This window comes from Mustela nivalis (assembly GCF_964662115.1).
Source record: "Mustela nivalis genome assembly, chromosome: 16".
Classification (NCBI taxonomy): domain Eukaryota; kingdom Metazoa; phylum Chordata; class Mammalia; order Carnivora; family Mustelidae; genus Mustela; species Mustela nivalis.
In genome coordinates, this window is record NC_139035.1 from 5,574,563 (window position 1) to 5,593,454 (window position 18,892).

At 45.7% G+C, this 18,892-nt stretch overlaps 1 protein-coding gene across 9 annotated transcripts in view; it reads right to left on the reverse strand.

Moving 5' to 3' along the window:
* LOC309849814 (uncharacterized protein) overlaps window positions 1–18,868 on the reverse strand; it is a 34,840-nt gene extending 15,972 nt beyond the window's left edge. For 5 of the 9 annotated variants that reach the window (XR_014303913.1, XR_014303915.1, XR_014303916.1 and 2 more), the window contains exons 1-4: window positions 18,405–18,868; window positions 18,159–18,203; window positions 17,971–18,064; window positions 4,440–4,571 (exon numbers count right to left, since the gene is read on the reverse strand). Coding sequence is in view for 2 of the 9 variants with exons in the window: in XM_082702793.1 (XP_082558919.1) it covers window positions 11,869–12,310; window positions 17,971–18,064; window positions 18,159–18,203; window positions 18,405–18,675 (852 nt within the window). In the remaining 7 variants the exon portion in view is untranslated. Of the gene's footprint in view, window positions 1–4,439; window positions 4,572–5,252; window positions 7,290–11,492; window positions 12,311–17,970; window positions 18,065–18,158; window positions 18,204–18,404 lie in introns of those variants that run through there. The other 4 variants (XM_082702793.1, XR_014303912.1, XM_082702794.1 and 1 more) reach the window with 4 other exon arrangements.
* Between the last annotated feature and the right edge of the window lie 24 nt (window positions 18,869–18,892).

Below are 18,892 nucleotides of genomic sequence, written 5' to 3' on the forward strand. Positions count from 1 at the left end.
TAAAATATAGAAGTACTCGAGAGTGTTTTCGTCATTTGTCCTGTTCTGCCCAGGGACAGAGCTCTCAGGTAAACGACTCTGGGGGTCACCAAATATCAGCACTCCAGTTAAAGAGATCTCATAGATGGGACACCTGAGCTTTAGCAGTCCTGTCCAGAGCCACAGCTTGCTAGGGTCTGTAGTGTATGGACGGAAGGCTCTTCCAGAATCTGTCTATGTCCTAACCACAAGAATCTGTGAATGTAACTCTATTTGGGGAAAAAAAATCTTTGAAGCCACGATGAAGTTAAAGATCTCAAGATGAGATCATCCTGGACTCTGGTGGACCCAAATCCAATGACAAATGTCCTTATAAGAGATAGAAGGGAAGATACAGAGAGACAGAGGAGGCCACCTGAAGACAAGAGGCAGAGACTGGAGTTCCATAGCCTAAAGTCAAGGAACAGCGGGGGCCACCAGATATGGAAGAGTCAAGGAAGCGTTCTTCTCTAGAATTTTCGGAGGGAGCACATCCTGCAGACAGACTGATTTCCAACTTCTATCCTCTGCAACTGGGGGAGAACAAATTTCTGTTGCTTTAAGTCTTGAAATTGTGGTGAGTTATTATCAGTGCAGCCCCAGGAAATTAATATAGGGGCACAGCAAGGAGCTATAACCCATGCTTCTTAATCAGCGCACTTTCCATGAGCTCCTGGTTCCCCAGAGTCATGGGATAATTACAGCTCCAAGTAGCAAACCAAACCATTAACACCCAAGTCTGAAGGCACTTAATTCGAAAGAAGGTACACATCGAAATCCCAGGCAAAACCATTAAGAGCTGAAACCCAAAGAAAGAAAATCTGAATTCTGAATCCAGGCAAAGGTGTTTCCTTAAGCCATTAAAAGAAGGAATGCACTGGGCTCCAAAACAGTCCTGATGTTCAGGTAGTGATGGGTGGGTCTTGTTGCTCATGGACCACATTTCTTCCCCAAACTCCATTCCAAGAAATCAAAGCATCAAGAAACTGGGTTCACTTTGCTCGGGGGCCACCCTGAATGCACAGCCTATCTCCACACCATTGTGCTGAGCGAAGGTCCCTCTCTCGAGATTCTTCTCCAGTTCTGAGGTGGGAGAAGGTGCTTGAGCCAGAGGGAGACTCTTCTCTCCACCAGCTCATTAGAAATGCTCACCAGGACATGGAGAATCCCCACCATGCACCCAGTGTGTACAATAGGACTGAAGTTTAATTTCCCTGGCATCGTAACAGTGTTTCACGAAACTACCCGATGTTCTCTGAGCAGTGCTTCTCAAACTTTACTGTGCATTCGAATCACCTAGTGCTCTTGTTAAAAATTCAGATTCTGGGGGTGCCTGGCTGGCTCAGTCGATGGAGCGTGTGACTCTTCATTTCAGGATTATGAGTTCGAGCCCCATGTTGGGTGTAGAGAGTACTTTTAAGTATTTAAAATAACGAACTATCTCGCCGTGTTATATAACGTACAAGAGATAAGACGAACCACCTTGCAAAGGTTCCAAGTTGTGCCCTCCCCATCCAGGGGACAAGGTGGAAAGGGCAAGAGTCACGGAGCAGGTTCTCAGATGGAAACCGGGGAGGGCAGAAGTGAACAGCAGGCCGGCTCGCCGGGTGTGCGGATGCGCTTCGAGCCACCTGCTTAGCTACCCTGGCCAGAGCATCGGCTCCATAGTTGGGTGGGAAGAGAGTTTTAGGGATCACCTCGGGCCAGAGTAGGAAGAGCGTGAAGAGGGAGGAGTCCCTTGGGTGGAGTTTGGTAGAAAAGGCAAAGGCACAGAAGATCTGTCTAGCCGGGGGGCAGCAGATGGAAGGAGCAAGGGCTTTAGAGGCAGAAAAATTCCTAATTCAATATCCTGCATATGGGGCACTCCGGAACCTTCTTCGGTGGCCCAGATTCTCTCCCAAACTCCAACGGTGTCGCTTCCTAGACATCTCAACCCTGAAGTCAAGGGACTCCTCAAAGTTGACAGGAATAGGGTTCCTCCTGTCCTCCCCGGCTCTGACCCAGACCCGCATCTCTACTGAGCTCCCCGCATGTTTCAGTCAGAAGCTGTGGAGCCGTCCTCGACCGGTTCTCCCTCACCCTGCGATGCAGCCCCGACACGAGCTGGACAGAGTTCGGTTAACTTCCACGGGCTGAGGCCCATCCTCCCCCAGGACTGCTCTCACTTTCTGATGCCAACCACAACTGGCTAAAAATTAAGGGGTTTTCCATAACCCCTTCTGGTTTGATAATTCACTAGAATGACTCACCGAACTCAGGGAAGGGTTATACTTCTGATTATGGTTTATCATATAGGATACAGATCAGGACAAGTCCCCCAAGGAGACCACAGTACAAGGTCTGGGAGGGTCCCAAACATGAAATCTCTGTGTCTTCAGGACACAACACCCTTCCAGCCCATCCATGTGCGGGAGTTCAGTCAGGCCTCAGTGTCCAGAGTTCTTTATGAGGGTTTTATTGTACAGGCATGATTGCTTGAATCACTGTCCACATGACTGACCTCCATCTCTAGCCCCCAAGGTAGGGGGTCTGGCTGGTATCACTTAGCTCAAAGCCCCAACCCCCCACTCATATGACTGGTCTTTCTGGCATGGCCAGTCCCCATCCCGAGACTACCTAGGGGCCCACCATGAGTCACCTCATTAGTGTAACTCAGGTGTGGTCCAGGGGTGCATCATGAATAACAAAGACACTCCTATCACTTGGGAAATTCCCAGAGTTTTGAGGTTACCCCCCAGGAACCAGGAGCAAAAGTTAAATTCTTTATTGCACAACACACCCCTAGAGCCGTTACTAAGCTGTGCTAACTTTCTTTCCTAAATATATTTTCAATATAGCCCCCCACTTCCATTGCTACTTCCTTATTTAGGTACTTACTGGCTCTTAAGGGAACTATAGTGATAGTCTTCTAACTGGTCATTCACCTTACTCCTGGCTGAACTCTCTCCCACGAAGCCATCCTTACCCCCTTGTAATTATAAAACCCCAACTCAATCACGTTCTTTTCTCTCTCAAAAACTCTCAATGGTTCCCAACTGTCTATAGCAACCCTGTCCAAAATAAATATCACATGAGCTGGATATGTAATTTTAAAGGTTCTAGTAGCCTCATTTTAAAAAAAAATTTATTGGGGCGCCTGGGTGGCTCAGTGGGTTAAGGCCTCTGCCTTCGGCTCGGGTCATGATCCCAGGGTCCTGGGATCGGGCCCCACATCAGGCTCTCTGCTCAGTGGGGAGCCTGCTTCCTCCTCTCTCTCTCTGCCTGCCTCTCCACCTACTTGTGATCTCTGCCTGTCAAATAAATAAATAAAATCTTTTAAAAAAATTTATTTATTTATTTGAAATAGAGTTGGAGGAGACGGGAGAGGGCCAGAGGGAGAGGGAGAGAAAGTCTAAGCAGACACTGTGCTGAGAAAGGATCCTGGCTCAGGGATTGATCTCATGATAACTGAGATCGTATCCTGAGCCAAAATCATGAGTTAGAGCCTCAACCCACTGAGCTACCCAGGCACCCTACCCTCATTTTTAGAAGTGAAATGAAATAAGTGAAATTAATTTTAATTTAAACCAGCATATCTAAAATATAATCAACATGCAATCTACCGCCATTTATTTTAGACCGTTTTCATTTATAAGTTTAAAAAATTCTGCCCCTCAGTTGCTCTAGCCACATTTCATGTACTCAAGGGCCACATGTGGTCAGTGGCTCTCCGACTGGATGGCACAGGCCTACTGGACCAGGTCAATTTCCTTGTGAAATTCCACGTCAAAGTCCTTCACAGGCTGCCACATTTAACCCTTTCTCCTACCGATGCCCTTTCCCGCCACCAGCGGGCTTCTCCTCCCACTGCTCTGAGCCACTTGTTCTCTCTCCAAGCAGACCATACTCTTTCCCACTTCGACACCTTTGCACACACTGACCTTCTGCTTTAAAAGCTCTGTCTCTCCCTGTGCTAGGAAAAGTCATGCATATAGTGGCATATTTTGCCACCAGTGTGAAGACTTCTCAGAAGACTTCTCCCGTGTGAAGACTTCTCAGACCCTCCAGGCTGAGTCGGTCATGCTCACCACTGAACTTTTGGGTTTTTTTAAAGATTTTATTTATTTACTCACAAGAGACAGAGAGAGAGAGAGGCAGAGGGAGGGGGAGAAGCAGGCTCTCCACAGAGTAGGAAGCCCAATGTGGGACTCGATCCCAGGACCCTGGGATGGCAATTAGAGCCAAAGGCAGATGCCTAACTGACTGAGCCACCCAGGCGCCCCGCCACTGAACCTTCTTCTGTGGTGTTTTTATTACTCTGTTAGCGCAAACTGTATTTTCTGCCTCAGAGCCGGCCACATATGATTTGACACTTTCACTGACAGCTAGGCAGATGATTTGAAAATCAAAGATACATGGTTTTTTCCAATCATAGAACTTACTATGTTACATCGAAGTTGTTCATACATGCCGGGTGATGAGCTCCCCAAGGACACGAGCTCCTCCTCTTCATGGTGAGCTCCTTCCCCACTTACTCGATTGGACAGCTCTCTCCCTGGATACAGCAAACACTCCTAGGAGAGGAAGGATATGGACCAGTTATGGACACTGTTCTTCCCCTTAACCTCCCCTCCATGCTGCTTTATCAAAACACCTTCAGAATGTGTATTCCTCGTCAAGGTACAGCTAATAGATGACAATGAAAATCGTTACTAATCATCTAGGGGTTTGCATTTTGACAGAGCTCAAAGTCTCAAACCAAGACGATGACACATAAGGGAGAGGGAGAGACATCTTCAGTTAGAGAGAAAACACTGGTCAAGCGGGAACGTTTTCTAGAGTCTCTGAAGGCACACCTCATGTAGGGAGCACTCGGGGTGGGACTAGGTCATTCCAAAAAAAAGTGGCACGGTGCTACTTTTGAAGTTTGATTTTTTTTTTTTTTTTACGAAACTAAACATAATCTTACCATATAACCCAATGGTTGTACTCTTTGGTATTTACCCAAAGGAACAGAAAACTTATTTTCACACAAAAATCTCCACATGGATATTTCCAGCAGCTTTATTCATAATTGTCAAAACTTGGACACAACCAAGATATACCGCGGCAGGGGAATGGATAAGTAAACACATCCAGACAACGGAGTATCATTCAGCGCTAACAAGAAATGAGCTAGCAAGCCATGGGAAGATATTTAGGAACTTGAATGCATATTTCTAAACGAAAGAAGCCAATCCAAAAACGCTACATACCGTAGATCCCTATTACAGAACATTCTGGAAAAGGCAAAACTGTGAAGACAGCAGCAAGGTCAGGGCTTGCCGGGCATTAGGAGGTAGTAGGGGGTGAATGGGAAGCCCACGCGGGACTCTGAAGGCAGCGAAACTCTTCTGTACAGCACCGTAATGATGGATGTGTGTCATCATACATTTCTCAAAACCCACAGGATGTACGACACTAAGAGTGAACCCTAATGTCAACTAGGGACCTTGGCTAATAAGGGCAAGTACACTGTGTTACAAACGTACCTCTCTGATGCTGGGATGGGGGTGCATTTTGTACAGCTGGGGGAAAGGAGTATTTGGAAACAGTATATTCTGCTCAGTTTTGCTGTGAACCTAAGTCTGCTGTAAGAAAGTCTACATACACAGACCCACACCATAGAATGAAGACAATTCTGTCCGTGTACTTCCATGGTGCTTGAGGAAAACACAGACTTCTACACTCTCCCAGGCTGGGAGGTCTGCTGAATACCAGACTGGGTGAGGTAGGTCCTCACTGCCCTGAACACCCTGACCACAGGCATTTGCTCATTCATCTCCTCTGGGACTGTGTTTGATTCAATGTTGCCTCCTCAATTGCCTGGCTGCAGGCCTGGCATCTGTTTGGTGTTTAAAGCACATGGGCTCAATCAATGAATCAGACAGTGTGGGCAGCTACTTAGCTACGAAATTTTATGCAGTATGTCTTTACATGGAAGAATGAGAATGACATATAAATTAAGAAAAGCAAATTGCAGAACGATATAGATCCCATTTGGGTAAGAACAAAACCCTGTAATTGTGCATATGCAAAAATGCATATTTGTATCTTTCTTGTCTACACAGAGAAAAAATATGGAATATAAAAAGTATCTCTGGGTATTGCAGTTGGAGTAGAGAAAAGGAAACTCCTGCTGTCAGTTTTGTAAATGTCATATATGAAACATATATAAGACAGAAAATGTATCAAGTAAAAGATATAAAATGAAAGTGAAAGTTTCTTTCCTTTTCTTCACACCAGCTCACATCCCACTGATAACTGTTTCCTGTCATTTATTGCCAAAAATATTTTAATGCACATATTCATGTCATATATATATAGATAGATATAGATAGATATAGATACACACACACACATATATATCTGTCTATTCTCGTAAAAATGTTACACAGTGTTCTGCAACTTACTGTTTTGATCCTTGAGGACATAGAACTATTTTATTCTTTTCTTAGCAGCATCCTTATTCATCATATGGATTTACTGTAATTTTGTTGACTTGACTCCTATTTTTGAATAGTGAATGTTTCCAATCTTTTGCTGCCTCAAAACAATGTAGCAATAAACATTCTAGCACATACATTTTGCTAAACATTTGCAACTATATATATTGGGAAATTTTAAGGCAGAAGGATTAATGGTAAAAGGAGATGGGCATTTTTAGTTCTGATAGATACTTGTCCAAGTATCCTCCAGAAAAGATGCACCAATGGCCATTTTTCCCCAACAATGTATGAGAATGCTCATTTTCTCCTCAGTCCTGCAGAAGTAATCCTCACTAAACATCGATATTTGCCAGTCAGATGAGTGAAACAACAATCTCATCTCTTTATTCACTGTAGCTTATTTGCACTTATTTAATTATGAGCGACACTGTACACCTTGTCATTTGCCTTCTGACTATTGCTCCTTTCTTCTGCAAACATTAGTTTCTTTTGACCATTTTTCTCCTGGCTTGGTCATCTTTTTCATACTGATTCCTATAAACTCCATGATAACTAAAGAAGTTTAACTTTTAACCATTTTATTTATAAATACATTCCCCAGTTTTTCATTAGTCTTTTAGCTTTGTTTATGGCATTTTCCCCGATGCAGCTTTAGAAATGTTTACATGGTCAAATATAGTAATTTTGTTTCCGGATGGCTTCTGGAGTTTGTTCTGGCTGAAAACCATCTTGCTGATCACAGATTATAAATTCTTCTAGAACTTTTATAGTTTTTTTTTTTTAATGTTTAGATCTTTGACCCAGCCAGAATTTATTTTGGTAAGGAGAGGAATGTTTACTTAAACTTTGCAGGCATCTATATTGTTTGAGTTGTCTAAAATGAGGATGTATTTGGTTTGGCAATTTAAACATTCCAGTAAAGGAAAAGAAAAAGAAGATAAAGCATAAAACCCCACAGGACAAAGCCTGTAAGAACTATTTTAATACACTGACCACCTATTATTTGTCAGGTCCAGTGCTAGGTACTGAAGACAGAGTAAGGGCCTGGATTGCAGAAATGATGACGGTAACAGGAAGGAGGGGAAGGATTGATGGAAGTCATAGAATGATCGCCATGGCAACGGGAGCCTGAATCATCACTATGGAGACAATGTGCTTGAAATTATGACTAGAGCGATAGTGTGACTCTGCTGGTAAAGATATTGAAAAAGGTAAATAGGAATGTTACAGTTGTTTCAAAATGACACTGTTTCTCTCAGTAGAGGTTATTGGCTTTTCCCCTTGATTGTTTTATTTCTGGGGGGCTAGAGGCAAATAGTTCAACAATAACATGGATTATGACAAGTGCAAGTTTTATTTGGTCATTGCTACTCATGAATGCACTGGCCAGGGAACAGCCTTTTATTCAAAAAGTTACTAATATAGTATATAATATATGATACAATTATATTAGATATACTATCTAATGTAATACACATTGCATATGGTGTCTTAGAGCTCTGCTCCCCCAGGATACCTTGTTGGGAGAAAACACTCGTATACTTTCTTCCCTGCAGCAACCAGAAAGATGTCTAGCCAGCACTTAAGGCCAGAGAGAACTTACATATGTTGGGAATGGGGCTCTGTGTTAATGGGAAATTGGAGTAGGGCTTGAGCTACACTCCTGAAGTATTAGATTATGCCAATATGCGGTAGCCTTCATCTGCTCATCGGTACAGACTATTATCAATGTCCAAATTCTAATGCCTCTTTGCCCATCTCTCTCCCCCCGCCTTTCATATAGAACCTCCAGCCTCACTCTCAGTGGTGATGGGGACTTGGGCAGACTCCAGGACAGGGGGATTCACCCAGGTGCTAGTCAGTCTCTGACATCACCATATTTCTGCCTCCATGGGCTCTGGACGCTGGCCCTTGTCCTGCCTGTGATCTCTGTTCATGCTACTGCTGACTTGCTCCTGCAGTGCCCAGCCACCGTGTCGTCCTAGACAAGGTCATTGTTGCTCTTTTACCAGCCCACTCTTAGATTCTTCCCTGATCCCATAGCTCAAACAAGATTTTCACCTTAGGTGTGTATTTTCTTAAAGTTCAAGGGTAACCAAAGGGCAGCTTATAGCTATTTGGGGCCAAGGCCCAAGTTCAACCTCCATCATATGACAGAGGCTGATTTACCTCCATCCTGGAATGCCCTCAACACGTCTAAACCCTTCGTATTAAGTGACCCTATAAAACTGATATCTGATTTGACCTATAGCAAACATACTGGAACTTGCCTTTTTAAATTCAATCAGATTAGCATACTCTTTCCAGGAACATTTGCGGTTCCCTGCCCATAGGCCTTTCTTAACCTTTTTTTTTTTTTTTTTTAAGATTTTATTCATTTGAAAGAGGGAGAGAGGTTGCAAGTAGGCAGAGCAGCAGGCAGGTCAGGGGGCAGGGTGGTGGCAAGCAGGCTCTCCACTGAGCAGAGAGCCTAATAGGGACCCCTAATAGGGATCCCAGGACCCTGAGATCATGACCTGGGCTGAGACAGAGACTTGACCCACTGAGCCACCCAGGTGCCCCAGTTTCTTAGCCCTTTATGACAACTTCTCTCCCTGTAAAATAACAGTGATGATGAGAGTACCTACCTCACTAGTATCCAAAATCTATAGAGAACTTAATGCAACTCAACACCCAAAAAACAAAAACTCCAGTCAAGAAATGGGCAGAAGACACGAACAGGCATTTTTCCAGAGAAGACATATAAATGGCCAACAGACACGTGAAAAAATGCTCAACATCACTTATCATCAGGGAAATACAAATCAAAACCACAGTGAGATACCACCTCACGCCTGCCAGAAGGGCTACAATTAACAAGTCAAGAAACAACAAATGTTAGCAAGGATGCAGAGAAAGATGAATCCTTCTGTACTGTGGGTGGGAATGCAAGCTGGTGCAGCCACTCTGGAAAACAGCATGGAGGTTTCTCAAAAAGTTAAAAATAGAGCCACCCTACGAACCAGCAATTGTATTACTAGGTATTTATCCAAAGGATACAAACATAGTGATTCAAATGGGGCACCTTCTATGCAATGTCCACAACAGCCAAACTATGGAAAGAGCCCAGATGTCCATCCACAGTGGAATGGGTATAGAAAATGTGGTGTATGTACACAATAGAATACTATGCAGCCATCAAAAAGAATGAAATCTTGCCATCTGTAATGACATGGATGGAACTAGAGGGTATTATGCTAAGTGAGAGAAGTCCGACAGAGAAAGACAAATAGTACATGATTTCACTCATAGGTGGAATTTCAGAAACCAAAGAGATGAACATGGGGGAAGGGAAAATAAAATAAGACAGAAACAGAGAGGAAGGCAAAGCAGAAGAGGTGCTGAGCTCTAGGGAACAGAGGAGAGGTGGGTGGGAGGAGATGGGGTAACTAGGTGATGGGCATTATGGGGGTACTTGTACCGAGCACTGGGTGTTGTAGGTGACTCGTAAAGCACTGAGTTCTACCCCTGAAACTAACAATACAGGCTACGTTAACTGAATTGAATTTAGATAAAAGATTAAAGAAAGAATGGTACCTACCTTATCGGGTTGTGGTGAGGGTTAAAGGGAGTACTTTGGTAATAATAAGCTACTATATGTGGGGCGACCTGATTGCGTGGAGGCTGGCGGTGTGGGTGATGAAAAAATCCACCCGAAGCAGAACAAAGGAGATAGAACCTCATTGAATATATTGAGAGGGACAGCGGGTGGGACAGGAAAGGACAGTGTCTGCCAGGAGGCAGTGGCGGGAGCTATAGCTAAAGGGCAGAGTGAAGGGTTATGGGAACATGTGCAATTTTTCCTTTTTTGGTAACTGTGCTGGGTTGTAAGTAGCCACTGGTTGGTTAGGGCCTATGGCTATTTCCAGGCGGGGAGCCGAGTGGGCCTGTTTGCACTCAGCAAACAGGCAGCGGGCCTTCTGCTTCCTAAAGTTCGGTGGCTCAAGTCCGCCGCCTAAAAGCAGCCTCCACGTTACAGCGATAGCAGGCACTGCGAAAACAACCTATCTGCCTCTCGGGGCTGTCGTGAGCCTTAAATACAGCATTACGAGGGGCGCCCGGGTGGCTCCGTGGTCCAGCCTCTGACTCCCGATTTCCCCTCTGGTCATGATCTCAGGGCCAGGAGGTCACCGAGCCCTCGCTCTCTCCCTCTCTCTTTCTCTCCCTCTCCCTCTGCGTCCCGCCCCTCATTAAATAAATCTTTAAACAACAAAAAAGCATCACAAAACATCCCACTCAGGGCTTGGCAGATATTAGACACTCGGTGGAATTAACTTTTATGATTAGGATTATCATGGCGAAGGGGATAAGCTCACGAACTAGTCTCAGGCAGACCCCCGCCCAGTCTCGACCCCACCGCTTCTAGCTCAGGGCATCTCAGCCTTCCTGGGCCTGGGCTTCCTCGCCCACGCGGCGGAGCGGTCCCCCCCCCCCCACCGGGCTCTGGTCCCCACGGCAGGAGGTCCCGGCGGCAGGAGGTCCCGGCGGCAGGAGGTCCCGGCAGAGCCCCGCCGGCTCCCAGCGGGAGCTGCCAGCGCCGCCGGGTTTCGGTCCGACGGGAAAGGCCTTTGCACGCTCCCCCGCTCCGGGCCCAAGCTCTCGGGGCTGGGCGAGCTCTCAAGGCCGTCACCACCCCCGGGGCTCCGAACCCCTTTGGTCTTCGGCCCGCAGATTGCTCCTAAACGGGGCAATTCGGTTTCTCCCCGTCGGCGACGACCCCGGGCGGAATCGGGCCGTGACTTTGAGCGCAGCGGGGCGGGGCCCTCCTGGTGGCCCCGCGCACACCACACACCGCCGACCCCAGAACCGAGCACCCAGCGGGCCGGGCCCCCAGCGCTCCTGGAGGCCGCTTCGGACTGCCGGCAGGTGCGCGGACGAGGAGGAAAGCGGCCCCTGGAGCCGCGGCCGGGGCCCTCGGAGCTCCCGGAGGGGCGGGGAGCGGGGTGCGGCGCTCGGGGCGGGCGAGGACACATCGCCCCCTGGTGGTCGGTCGGCACACACCAGCCGGGTGGGGCGGGGCAGCGGGGCGGGGCAGCGGGGCGGGGCGGGGTCTCCTCCCGGCGGGAAGCACCCGCGGAGCCGCTGCGGGACTCGTCGGCCACGGCGGGGACCCGCTGAGCCTTCGCTTTGCCTCCCGCAGACGCGAGCCCTGACCCGGCGCCCGTACTGTCCGGCCGGCCCGCGCCGCCAGCAGGGGCTTCTCGAGCCGGGCAGAGCCCAGCACCCACGTGCGGCGCTGCCCGCGGCCTCCGCCGGGGTCGGGGTGGGGGGTGGGGCGGGAGCGGCCGGTCACCGCTCTAGGCGACCGGAACCCGGTGTCACCGCGCGTCCCCGCGCCGTCGGGTCACCACCTCCACACGGAGGGGCAGTACCGGCCCGACCCGGGAGCGGCTCCCGTTGTGAGGCCGCTCTGGGGCCGCCTTGGTGGGGGGCGCCGACCCCAGACCCCCCGGGTCCGGAGAGCCCAGCGCAGCGCCCGAAGGAGCCCCGGCGCCCGAATTAGGCTGGAAAATCCGAGAACCGAAACTGCCTCCTTGCGGAGATGTGGGGAGAACACCGAGACCCCACAGCGGAGAACCCACAACCGGGCTTCCCTCCTCACGTGACCCTGCGGAGTTTTCTGTGGAAAATCGTTTCCGTGAATTAGGCCTGAGGCGGGCAAAGAGCGGCGGTGTTCGCCGCGTCCCCCCGCCGGGGCAGAAGGCGAGACGCCGGTGGGACGCCGCCGCCGCCGCAGCCCCGGACTCCAGCGGGGAGGCCGGCCCACGCGGGGCTCCGCTGAAAACCTGGAGGAAAGGGGAAAGTGTACAGAAAAGACGCACCAATATTCCAAAGTTAACTCCAGACAATACGGGAAACCCCCAAATCAGGGAATGGAATTGGGACTTTTTAAACATCTGCCCTCTTCTCGCCCAGAGCAGGCTCGCAGGTTTTCACAGGGCAACGTTCTCAAACTTTCAAACGACAGAGAAGCCGCTCTCCTTTTTTTTTTTTTTTTTAAAGATTTTATGTATTTTGACAGAAATCACAGGCAGGCAGAGAGAGAGGAAAGGAAGCAGGCCCCCGGCTGAGCAGAGAGCCCGATGCGGGGCTCGATCCCAGGACCCTGGGATCATGGCCTGAGCCGAAGGCAGAGGCTTAACCCACTGAGCCACCCAGGCGCCCCCGCTCTCCCTTTTTAAACATTACTTGGGAAGGCAGAAAAGTGGGGAAACTCCCCAACTCATTTAATGATGCGATGCTTGTGCCCCAACAAAGGCAGTATTCAAAAGTTTTAGATCGATATTATTCAGAAGTTATTATCCCTTGATGCAAAAATCCTAAACAAAATATCAAATCACATGCCACAGTGTATTTTTAAAATGTATCACGATCAAGGAGGATTTATCTCAGAAATACAAGGGCGGTTAGGGGCGCCTGGGTGGCTCAGTGGTTTGGGCTGCTGCCTTTGGCTCGGGTCATGATCTCAGGGTCCTGGGATCGAGCCCCGCATCGGGCTCCCTGCTCCGCAGGAAGCCTGCTTCCCTCTCTCTCTCTCTCTGCCTGCCTCTCTGCCTACTTGTGATCTCCGTCTTTCAAATAAATAAATAAAATTAAAAAAAAAAAAAAAGAAATACAAGGGCGGTTTTACATCAGGAAAAAAAATCAATCGGTACAAATCACCACACACACACCCCCAAAAAAGGAGAAAAATAATACAATCCTTTGAATAGATATGCAGAAACTGAGGTATTCAATCATAATCCATGGTAAAACTTTCAGCAAACTAGGAACTAAGGGTATTTTTTTCCAAGTATACACCACCACACCTACAGTCCTCTGCTCTACCAGCTGAGCTACAGAAGGGCTCTCTGATTGTCCTAATTCTATTTCTTTCAGTTTTTTACAATACTTCTATTTTTACTCACACTCCCCTAACTGGGAGAAGGAAAATTGTTACAGGATAATTTTAAAAATAGATTTTAAAAACTAGACTAGGTAATGTTTATAGAGTTATTCACATTTTATAAGGGTTAAGTATTGTACAGTTGACTGGCTCTTAATTATTGTCCATCTGTCACAGATCATGCTTCTTCCTTGTACCCTTAACTTCTGAGACTATTCTGAGACGAAGTCCAGCAAAAAGGCTTTGGTCAAGTCAACCATGATAGTAGCAAAGTATAGGTAAAAACAGTGTTTACTTTTCAGTATTCTTAAGGTTGTTTAGCTGTCGTTCATTTACTAGAATCCCTAGATGTCTTCCATTTCTCAGAGTCCTAGAACTTTAATTTCCAAGAACTTCCGAGAAAGAGAATGGGAAACTGTTGTTCACTTCCTGTAGTACTATTTTGGACTGAATATCTGCACCCCCCCCCCAAAATTCATATTTTGAAGCCCTAAATCCCAGCGTGACTGTATTTGGAGATGGGGCCTCTAAGGAGGTAGTTAAGGTTAAGTGAGGTCATAAGGGTGGGGCCCTGACCCAGCAGGATTAGTGTCCTTATAAGGAGAGACATCAGAGAGCTCCCCTGCTTGTGCTCTCTCCTTACGCATGCGCACACGCGCATAGAAAAGCCTTATGAAGGTAACAGAGAGATGATGGCCATCTACAAGCCAGGAACAGAGCCCTCACAAGAAACCAAATTTGCTGGCACCTTAATCATGACTTCTAGCTTCCAGAACTGTGAGAAAATAAATTTCTGTTGTTTAAACCACCTAGTCTGCAATATTTTGTTACAGCACCCTGAGCAAATTAAGTCCCTATAAAGCTTCAGAGGGTTTTAATCTGGCACCCAAGTATAGAACGGCTTTAATAAAACTGTTTAAAACATAACCCTAAGTAGTTTATGCATGTGGGAAGAGTATTTTGAGAAGGGCTGCAAAGGCTTTTCCAGACCGCCAATGATGTCCACGGCATAAAAAAAACAAAAAACAAAAAAAACAAAAAAACAGCCTCGTCACCTCCTTCTGGCAGACATAAAATAAATCTATGGGGTGTCAGGGTAACATGCCTCTCTAATTGTTTTCAGCCATAAATTTAACTTGGACTTAATATATTCTAGTCTGTAAGCTTTAACGATATTAAATTCCGTACCTCAATATAGATATAGATTAGGAAGACATATTTTATTTGGACAGACCTATATGGTGTGAGCCAATGTGTATCATTGTGTACAACTATACATATTATACCCCACATGTAGTGTATTGTACCCGTAATAAGTATTACGAATTACAGTGAATGCTACAATGGTTAATTCAAAAGAGTGACTAAAAATATTATCAGGGGCACCTGGGTGGCTCAGTGGGTTAAAGCCTCTGCCTTTGGCTCAAGTCATGATCCCGGGGTCCTGGGATCGAGCACTGCATCGGGCTCTCTGCTCAGCAGGGAGCCTGCTTCCCCCTCTCTCTCTGCCTGCCTCTCTGCCTACTTGTGATCTTTCTGTCAAATAAATGAATAAAATCTTTTTTAAAAAATCAATATTTTAAGGCTGAACTCTAAGAGTCCTCGCAGTAAAGCCGGGCTGCTGATGTCCGAAAGGGAACACCAGCTCGCACAGTTGCTGGCAGTGCTCTGGGAAGAAGGCTAATGAGCCACTGCTAATGCACAGAGTAAGAAAGCCAATCAGCAAGTATTTATAAACGAGGAGTCAGAGGTTTATAAATAGGTCTAAAAATCCTAAATATGGTATCTGTGAAAAAAAATAGCAACAATAATATAATTTCCAGAGCTGAGACATCTCACAACTCCATCAACATCAAAGCCTACTGCCAAAAATCTGACATTTTATAAAATACAGAATGGGGAAGAATTAAGCAGGCAGAGGCCAGACTTTTGTAGCTACCCACACAAAACTGGTATGAAAATAAACTTTTGGGGGGTTATCCTTTGTCTCATGTTTGTACACAGGCATATTTGCATATAGTTATGCTTGTGTAATTGCACATGGAAAGAAGTTGCATAAAAGCAGGCAATGTACAAATACTATCAATGTTTTAACTTCATTTTAATGAAGTGGAAAAGGATATGTGTAATATTAATAATAGAAACTCTTGTTTTATATTGTCTGTTCCCAATATACTATCGAGTTGATTTTACTAGTTACCCTAAAACTAACCTGCCATCAGGAAAGAGAAAATTGCTATGGAATAGTCCAAAAAATAGCATTTTTTTAAAAACTAAAAGTAACATTTGTAGAATTCTTTACACTTTTTAAAAATTCTTTGCACTTTATGAACTACTTTAACCTACATTCTCTGAAGCTGTTTAATAGTTGTCTGTATGAGTTATGAATTGTGTAACTACTGGTCTCACTAAAAGCAGATTTAGAATTAGTTTCTTTAAAGTAAATCACCAAATTACAAGTTTTTAAAAATTTAATATCAATTTAGTTAACATAGAGTATAGTATTAGTTTCAGGGGTAGAATTTAGTGATTCCTCAGTTGCACATAATACCCAGTTCCCGTCACATCAAGTGCTCCTTAATGCCCTCCACCCACTTATGCTATTCCCCCCAACTCCCTCCCTTCCAGCAACCCTCCGTTTGTTTCATAGAATTAAGAGTGTCTTATGGTTTGCCTCCCTGTTTTATTTTATTTTATTTTATTTAACTTAATTTTATTTTATTTTTCCTTCCCTTATTCTATGTTCATCTGTTTGGTTTCTTAAATTCCACATATCAGTGAAATCATATGGTATTTGTCTTTCTCTGACTTATTTCACTTAACATAATACCCTCCAGTTTCATCCATGATGTTGCAAATGGCAAGAGCTCAGTCTTTTTGATGGCTGAGTAATATTCCATTCTCTCTCTCTCTCTCTCTCTCTCTCTCTAATATGCCATATCTTCTTTATCCATTCAGGACATCTGCTAAGTTACAAATGGTTTTTTTTTTTTTAAAGATTTTATTTAGTTATTTGACAGAGATCACAAGTAGGCAGAGAAGCAGGCAGAGAAAAGAGGAAGGGAAGCAGGCCCCCCGCTGAGCAGAGAGACGGATGTGGGACTCGATCCCAGGACCCTGAAATCATGACCTGAGCCAAAGGCAGCAGCTTAACCCACTGAGCCACCCAGGCGCCCACATTATTTGGTCAGACTTCTGTGTATATTACATTGTCTAACACAACAATTTAAAGGGACGTTGAACAATTATAGTGAAATTGGTGCTAATAGGTATTCAAAGTGATGAGAGAAAAAGAAATATTTAATTGAACTAGGTGTAGAGCGTTACTAATGTTATCAAGCACAGATGTGAAGTGCTTGTGAAGCAGAGAGCCATATTTTTCTTAGAGGATAGGTAGTGACAGAAATGTGAAATGAGAAACAAGGACTGTTCCTGGAAGATAGACCTAAACATTTCCTTGTGCCCTTTCCTAGAGCTGTTGAACTGGCCCTCTAACAGGTTCTTGTACATGTCTGAACTTGCCTGTGAAAAATGTAGGTCACTACCCATAGGTCTCAAAACCAGCAGAAAGGAGAGAGATGTGTAAAGGGACTGAGTCATGTGGTTTGTTTCAGAAAGGCAAGTAACTGGAGTGCAAAGTGTGTTCTAAGGGGTGATGGGGACAGGCTGGGATGGGCATGAGTTGTACAGAGGCAGAGTCCAGGTCATAAGAAAATTTGAACACCAGATTTAGGAGTCTGAATTTTGTTCCGTACTGAATTTTGTTCCATACTCAGTGGCGTGGACTAAAACTGCAGTAGGTGATCAACGTCACCTTCTATGACCATCTCAAGTGACCTCAAGGAGAAATCAAGAACAGCAAGAACTGGAAAACCAGTTAAACGGAGGTGTTCAAACAATGTTTTTGAACAATCAGACATGATAGAAACATAATGTATTAAGATGACTGAAGGGTCTTTCTCACTTCTGTGTGGAAATCAGTAAACCTTCCTTTTTAGAACTCTAAAAAATTATACCTTGTGATGCACAAGTATTTGGAGATCTGCTTGCAAGCACATGCACCCTTTCCCCCCCTTATGTACATATAATAATTTTATATACACGATTTGTACACATAACAAGCTTCAGAGCAGTTCTTGAGCAATTTGAGAGCAATTTGAAAAGCTGTTCCTGGGGCTATAGTCTTCACTAAGACACTGAATGAAGCATTTACTAGCCTACTTGGTGGTTGACTTTCTTTCTGTCTACAGTGGGGAGCCATGAAAAAGCAGAAGTGGATAACTACTTTTTAAAAAGCCAAAATTTGGGGGTGCCTGGGTGGCTCAGTGGATTAAGCCTCTGCGTTCAGCTCAGGTCAGGATCTCAGGGTGCTGGGATTGAGCCCCATGTCCTTCTCTCTGCTCAGGGGGAACCTGCGTCCCCCTCTCTCTCTGCCTGCCTCTCTGCCTACTTGTGATCTCTGTCTCTGTCAAATAAATAAAATCTTTAAAAATAATAATAAAATAAAATAAAAAGCCAAAATTTCTCTAGCGTTTTTGGACACGGATAGGAAGACTTGACCTGCTTCGTTCATCTCCGCGAATCCGGGGCACGTGCGTTCCCAGCACAGGAGAGTAGCTGTTTGCGGAACCAGTGAAGCAGCTTGAAGGGGCCTCTGCGGAGAAATGACACACAGCTGTTAGGATTAGTTTCAATCTTTGGGAGACCATTTGACCACACACACCAAGATTCCCATAAATATGCTTTACCATTTAGGAATTCTACTGTGGGGCTCCAGCGTAGAGCAATACTCCCTAAATGAAGAAAAGCTTTATAAAGTTTATTACAGAATTGCTTTTAATAGAGGAAGAAAATGGACACAGCAGGCTAACAGGAAGCAAGTTATTGTGCACGTCTTATCTGGGGTATTTAAAAAGCCGTCGTTCCAATGATTATCAAGACACTGCAAGGCCAGGGGAATACGCATATTATTACATTAAGCTTTAGAAACCCACCGAGACGCACATCCGAAGATCGGACGTGATTACAAGCCACGGGGCAGGCGGGAGGGGACTCTCGGGTGAAAGTTTGTCCGGAGCTGGGGGTAAAACCCTTTTTCTTTTCTATTTTTTTTTTCCCCTTCCGTGTATTTTCCTTATTGTTCTCAATAACTTCATTCACTCGGCAAACACGCACGGAGAGCCCAGCACGCGCCGGGCCTTGCGCTAGGAACCGGGGCGACAGCAGTGAATAAAGCGCAAAACCGGCCGACACAGAACTTAACATTTTTTTCCCGAAGACGCAGAAAATTAAGACGGCTCTAGTAGGTGGCCTACGACACGATTCGCGGCTGGCGAAAATTAAGGCAAAGAAAGAACCAAACTGACAGAGCGTTTGCTTTCTTATCCGCGGGGGCAGGTCCTCCTCTAGGTCGGAGGACCGGGCCGAACTCGGAACTGGCCCAGCGGGAAACACACCGAAAGCGCGGGAAGCGCCCGCCCTG